We start from the raw sequence: 5,786 nt of genomic DNA, 5'->3' as shown, positions 1-5,786 counted from the left end.
GGTGCTAGGTATAATGCGACCACTTTATGCTGTACTTCAGTATGCACATAAGACAAGGATGCATTCTGGGTTTATGCCTAGGATGATGGCTGCTAGGGAAGAATTGCTCTCTCTTTTTAAAGAGGGGTCAGAAGATTTGAAGAATGTAATAGATGTGGTGGACAAGAGGGTGGAAGATCTGTACAATGACACTCTCATGATTGCAGGTAAATTAAGACTAAGCTAATATATGCCTTAACTTTTTCCCCCCTTCAGTGCATTTTGTACTTATCTAACTCTCTTTCCTCTGCAGCTGGTATGCTTGATCCCGACGCTCACTACAAGTATGATCTTGCCAGCAATCCACATTATATGCAAGCATTCACAATGGCTATTCAGAAGGTTGCAGACTCACCTGCAAATGCAGCTGAGGCACTTGAACAATTTGAAATGTTCCGTTCTTCCAGTGGTAGGTTTGACAAAGAATTAGCTCGGCATGGAGCTGGCAAAGCGGGACCAGCTCATTGGTGGCTGCTATATGGAGGAGAAGTCAGAATACTACAGGGTTATGCGTTTCGAATCGTGTCTCAGTGCATGTCCTCTAGTGGGTGTGAGCGTAACTGGAGCCCATTTGCATTAATGCACGCACAAGCAAAAAACCAGCTAGCTTATGAAAAGCTCCACAAGTTGGTCTATGTCCGCTACAATCTCAGGCTGCGGACCGAAGAATCCAAAATAGACAACGAAGAAAAAGATGGCAAGGGAAATAAAGAGTTTGATCCTTGCTGGATGATGATGGATGTTGAACTATATGATAAAGAAAACCCTATCATGGATTGGCTGAATATCCCTAGGACAGGGAGTGCATCTTTGACTTTACTGGATGATGCAAATGAATGTGATCCTGCTACACCTTCTAGGGCTGTGGTTGATATGATATGCAAGGCGGTATCGAGTGAGGATGTCCTTGACAAGCCAATCGGGGCCTGGGAATCAAAGAAGAGTGGCATGCTCGATGGTAGGAGGCAAAAGAGGAAGAAAGGGAAAACAGCTACTAATGTTGAGGGTTCGTCGCACGCAATGTCTACTAGGAACAAGAAGAAGGATCTCTCCAGCCCCCGCTAGCCTCTTGCTGGTAAGTTCTGTTTAGAAGTTTCTAATCAAGTGTGTCACTAACTAAGGTTATTATTGAGTTTCTCCGTTGGATTCAGCAGGCATTTAATGATCTGAATCAAGTGACAAACTAATACGGGTGACATTTTGTTGGTTTCTTGTTTAGGTGAATCTAAAACCTCTGCAACATTGTGAATGGTGGTTTTATCCCGATGGATTCAGCATTTGCTAAGAACTGGAGTAGAAATAGTGGTTAATTCTGAAGCACAAGAAGCAGCTATCCGCAGACGCCTGAGATCTGATACCCAGAGGATGCTAGATCTTAGGGCCGTGTTTTCTTGCTGATCTGGAACCCTAGATGCTGTGAACTTGTTATTCTTGATGACTTTTCTGATCGTTTGCGTGGAGTATGATGCTTGGTAGGTTAGATCCCGTTTGTGAATTCTTCTAATCGTGGCTGGTCATTTTGTTATATCAGGGTGAAATCTGCTGTTCCGGCGATCACTGATCCTGTAGAGGTTCCGGTGTATGTCCGAATATTATGCGCCTTTGAATCTCTAATCGACACTCTTTTGGCAAAATAAGCAGGCTGTTACTGTTTCGTAAAAAGAGAATCTGGAATAATCATTTTTCTGAAATCCTCCTAACAAGCGTGTGTATTTTTGCCCTTTCAGGCGAGAACATTCAGAGTTTTTGTCCCAGGAATGCAACGGATAGAGATCTTGTTCAATTACTTCTCCACTTTATGCGTCAAAACATATACTGTACATCACTTAATCCAGCAGAATTGACAAAACTAGTAAAGAAACTCAGTCTTGTAGATATCGAGTGGTATACAACAGCGCATGTACATATACACAGCAAAATCAAGAGACAAGACCATACTTGTTTCAAAAAATAGAGACAAGACCATCTTCTCATGGAGCAGTTTTCCCGAAAAAAACCTTCACATGGAGAGGGACGGTGGCAGCTCAGAAACTGCACCAAGATACAACCGGGTCAGTCTGTACCCTACACAGTCCAGCGATCAAACGGGACTATGTCCGGCAATTGCAAGCTTCGCATTAGCAGGGACGGTATGTGTGTGCATGACACATTACCAACGATCAAGCTCAAACTGGAAATTATCAAGAAATACCAACCATGCTTTTTCCCAGAGAAAGTGTACAACGTGAGCTTGTATAGGACCGATCAACTTCGCCGATGTCCGATGTTTGCATAGAAACCCTGCTATCTCTATGGGTGTCATGCTCTCTGAACCAAAATCACAATGTTGCAGCTGACACCAAACTCCATTCATCGAAAACTCATGTAACTGTTGAACGATGTACTCGCTGGGCTCACAATGGTCTGGCTGAGCACGAACAACACAAGGGTTAGCTCGACCGTCAGGATCGTGTTGAGGAATGTCCGGTCAACAGTCCAGCCATATAGCGTGATGCCACCAGGGTTGGTTAGCAGATAGAGCACTGCAACGCAAGAGAAGAAAACGCATGAGAAAAAGAGGAAGGAAAGTAAAATAACATGATTGCACTGCCAGCAGAAACAATATTAAGAATGGTTAAGCAATGCAACTTGAAGAGAGTTTTAAGATAAGTTTTATCAATGCAAACTTAAATGAAGCTTTAGCATACTAACCAAGCGATTCCCTCTTGTGGTATGAGGACAGGTAAGATGTCAATTGAGCTGAGTTATGAGAACCGCCATTCACCGAGCCACCTTCCAAAGACTCCAAGTCACTTTCAGAGTAATCTCTCAGAAACATTTGTGATGGAAAGGTCGCAAGGTGCGTAGAACCGTTTGGGGTGCTCCCATATGTAGAATCAGTAGAGCATGTCGCTAAAGCATGCCACCGACTAGCTATTGCAACAATGTTTTGAGCTCTATGAGAAATTTTAGCAGCTCCGTGTAAACAAACGACGAGACCGACAACTTGAACAACTGAAGACACCTGCAGCACATAAACAACTGTATCTATAATCTGATCTTTTTGTACTAGCATATGAAGACGGGGAAGTTTGTGTTATTTTTCGGACTAAACAAGCATGTAGTACTCACAGCTATATCACCACCATTGGTGAAATTGATTGGTCCTTTGTATGCTGTTGTCTTGTAAAGAATGGCAAACTGGCTTGCTGTAACAGACAAGAAGAGCAGCAGAAGGAACATGCGAAACCTGTGACTAATTTTGGAGAGATTATGGCGGAGCTGCAGGTGCTCTTTCATATAGACTAAAGGATCTGCATCTTGCTCTAGAACCTTGCCGTAGTCATCAAAGTGAATAACTTGAAGATTGCAAACCAAGTTGAAAAGCAGGCTCGAAGACAGCACAATTGTGGTCAAATACATCCATGAGATGATGGAAGCAAAGAACACGATGAATGCTCTCCAGGTCGACTCGTGGAGCATGTGCGAAAAGCGGAAGATTTCTCGGGTGACCTTCACGAGAAAGCATGGCAATATCCACCACAGCAGCGTTCGGAAGAAGTCCTGTCATAGGGGCCGCAGCACTCGTCAGCACAAAAGCGGAATGCCAAAACTCGTAAGCATTAATGAGTAATGAATTTATGATGGTTCTAGGCCTAGACACACAAAATTTTGCAATTCAAACTTGCGTTACAAATATCAGCTGAATGCAAATAGCAGCTGAATGCAAGTGTGTCTTCTCTTGATGAGCATAATAACTGAATCTATTACCAAACAGACATGTGGCACAAAACACTAGAACCTTGATTCACAGTCAGCGACAAAACTGATACCTGGCACAAACACAAACCTGCTTTAACACGCCCATGACCTCGATTCACATGGGGACAGAAGAAGGCACATGCATATACATATGTAACTGAGAGAATCAATTACATAGATCCACCGACCAACGAATCCAAGGCGGAGAAAATACATATATAGGAGAAAAGGACCCAGACAGGAGGCTTCAGATTTTCGGTAGTTTGGCAGATAGTCTGAAACAAGCACACGTCCTGAATCTAAGCACAAAATATATAAACAATGCCCCTGATGTGCCACTTAATCTATCCTTGGAGCTCACATGTTTGGACAAAATGATGCATATCATAGTTTCGTAGTCATCTAGTACTAATAGTAGCAAGTAGGCAAGAAATTGCTTGAAGCGCGCGCTCTCTCACTGGAACATGAATCAAGGAAAAGCTGCGGGAAGCTCGTGGACTAGTCAACAAGCAATCAAGATTAGTAAGCATAAGCCAAAAAAAGAAAAAAATTGGAGGGCTGGCCGGCGAGACGAGAGAGCTGACCTCGATCCTGGCGGCGTACTCCTTCTGGAACCGGATCCGCATACCGAGCTCCGGGTCAACGAAGAGGAACTTGCGGAGGCCGTACATGGCCATCTTCCTGGACACGCAGGCGACGGCGACGGCGGCGGCGGCCGCCTGCGAGACCATGACGAACTCCTCGAAGAGCTCCACCTCGTAGTCGTCGCAGACCACCCGGCGGTCGTGGCACGGGGAGAGCGCGACGGCCGCCGCCGGCAGCGCCACGCCGACCACGGCCAGGACGGACGCCGCGAGGGCCACCTCCGCCCGCGTCGACGCCGAGAGCCCCGACGCCGCGAGGAAGGCCCCGAGCCGCCGCAGCCACCGCTCCAGCTGCGCGTCGACGGGCGGGAGCGGGAGCAGCGGCGCGGAGAAGAACGGCGGGTAGGTGTCGGAGGCCGAGGCCGACGGGACCCGGATCGCCGGCCTGGGGGGAATCGGGGGGAGAGGCGGAGGAGCCGGCGGCGGCGGTGGTCCGGCGAGGCGGTCGGCGTCGGCCATGAGGGCGGGAAGGAGTGTCAAATACGGGCTACCGGCGGTTGGAGGGCAGGAGGAGACGGGGAAGTGGGCCCTTTTATTTTCCGAGCGAGCATGTGGGGCCCACCCTGGGAGTTGGCCAGTGGCGTGCGAGGGAGCCAACAGAGCTAGGGACACGTGATTGGATCCTGGGCAGTTGTGTGGGTGACGTGGCGGACCGCCTCCCGGTTTGCGTGTGAAGGATGCCAGAAAATTCCGCACGGTTCGTGGCCTGGTGGGCAGGGAGCAGCAAAGTCGGATTTTCTTTCAGAATTTTTCTGAAATGCTGAACCATTTCACCTTTTTCTAATAATAAAGGGATTAAAGGACTATGTTATGATTATAATAAAGAAACTCCAAAACAGTACATGTAATTCATGTGTTATTTGAGTATGTCCCGCGATAAATGCCGCCGAATCTTTTAAAGCAACTCTAGCGGATACCGTAAAATGGACGGAACCTTAAACTAGCCGCCGTTTTGCGGTCATGGGATAAAAAGAAAGAAGTTCCAAACATATACCGCAAAAGGCTCTTCTAACCCACAAAAGTTTTTGCGGCAAATCTCAAAAAGTCATCTAATACTCTCTCTGTCCCATAAAAAATGTCTTAACTTATATCCAAATTTTGATAACGTTGAGACAGTTTGGTGGGAAGGAGGAAATACATGCATATACACGATTTCGAGCGTAGGTTTTCGGTTTCCTCTCTCGTGGTGGGACTCAATCAAAGAAGGTGTTGACATGGGAGGAATTCAAGAAGAAGTTCCGGATGCACATGTTCCAGAGAGTGTGGTGGAGTTGAAGAAGAGAGAGTTCGAGGAGCTACAGCAGAATACTGCACCAATCATGCATTATGGCTAGGTATGCACCAGAGGAGGTAAACTCAGAT

At 46.5% G+C, this 5,786-nt stretch overlaps 2 protein-coding genes across 2 annotated transcripts; one reads left to right on the top strand and one right to left on the bottom strand.

Annotated features, from left to right (window-relative positions):
• Positions 1-1,658, top strand: LOC124683127. The gene is made up of 3 exons (XM_047217698.1): positions 1-206; positions 293-1,114; positions 1,259-1,658. The coding sequence occupies exons 1-2, from the start codon at positions 14-16 to the stop codon at positions 1,102-1,104; spliced, it is 1,005 nt and encodes a 334-aa protein (XP_047073654.1). The 5' UTR covers positions 1-13; the 3' UTR covers positions 1,105-1,114; positions 1,259-1,658.
• A 139-nt stretch (positions 1,659-1,797) lies between these two features.
• On the bottom strand, positions 1,798-4,883 carry LOC124689763. The gene is made up of 4 exons (XM_047223239.1): positions 4,365-4,883; positions 3,151-3,582; positions 2,731-3,043; positions 1,798-2,561 (listed from the first exon to the last, which is right to left on the bottom strand). The coding sequence occupies exons 1-4, from the start codon at positions 4,881-4,883 to the stop codon at positions 2,389-2,391; spliced, it is 1,437 nt and encodes a 478-aa protein (XP_047079195.1). The 3' UTR covers positions 1,798-2,388.
• Between the last annotated feature and the right edge of the window lie 903 nt (positions 4,884-5,786).

The sequence above is a fragment of the Lolium rigidum genome, chromosome 1 (assembly GCF_022539505.1).
Source record: "Lolium rigidum isolate FL_2022 chromosome 1, APGP_CSIRO_Lrig_0.1, whole genome shotgun sequence".
In the NCBI taxonomy this organism is placed as follows: domain Eukaryota; kingdom Viridiplantae; phylum Streptophyta; class Magnoliopsida; order Poales; family Poaceae; genus Lolium; species Lolium rigidum.
This window is presented reverse-complemented; position numbering and strand designations above follow the sequence as displayed.

Bases quoted from the DNA above. Each gene is read 5' to 3' on its own strand.
- LOC124683127 (XM_047217698.1), top strand. From the start codon at position 14: ATGCGACCACTTTATGCTGTACTTCAGTATGCACATAAGACAAGGATG. The intron at 207-292 runs GTAAATTAAGAC...TTTCCTCTGCAG, and splicing joins TGACACTCTCATGATTGCAG to CTGGTATGCTTGATCCCGAC.
- LOC124689763 (XM_047223239.1), bottom strand. From the start codon at position 4,883: ATGGCCGACGCCGACCGCCTCGCCGGACCACCGCCGCCGCCGGCTCCT. The intron at 3,583-4,364 runs GTCAGCTCTCTC...CCCCTATGACAG, and splicing joins AGTACGCCGCCAGGATCGAG to GACTTCTTCCGAACGCTGCT. The intron at 3,044-3,150 runs GTGAGTACTACA...TATGTGCTGCAG, and splicing joins CCAATGGTGGTGATATAGCT to GTGTCTTCAGTTGTTCAAGT.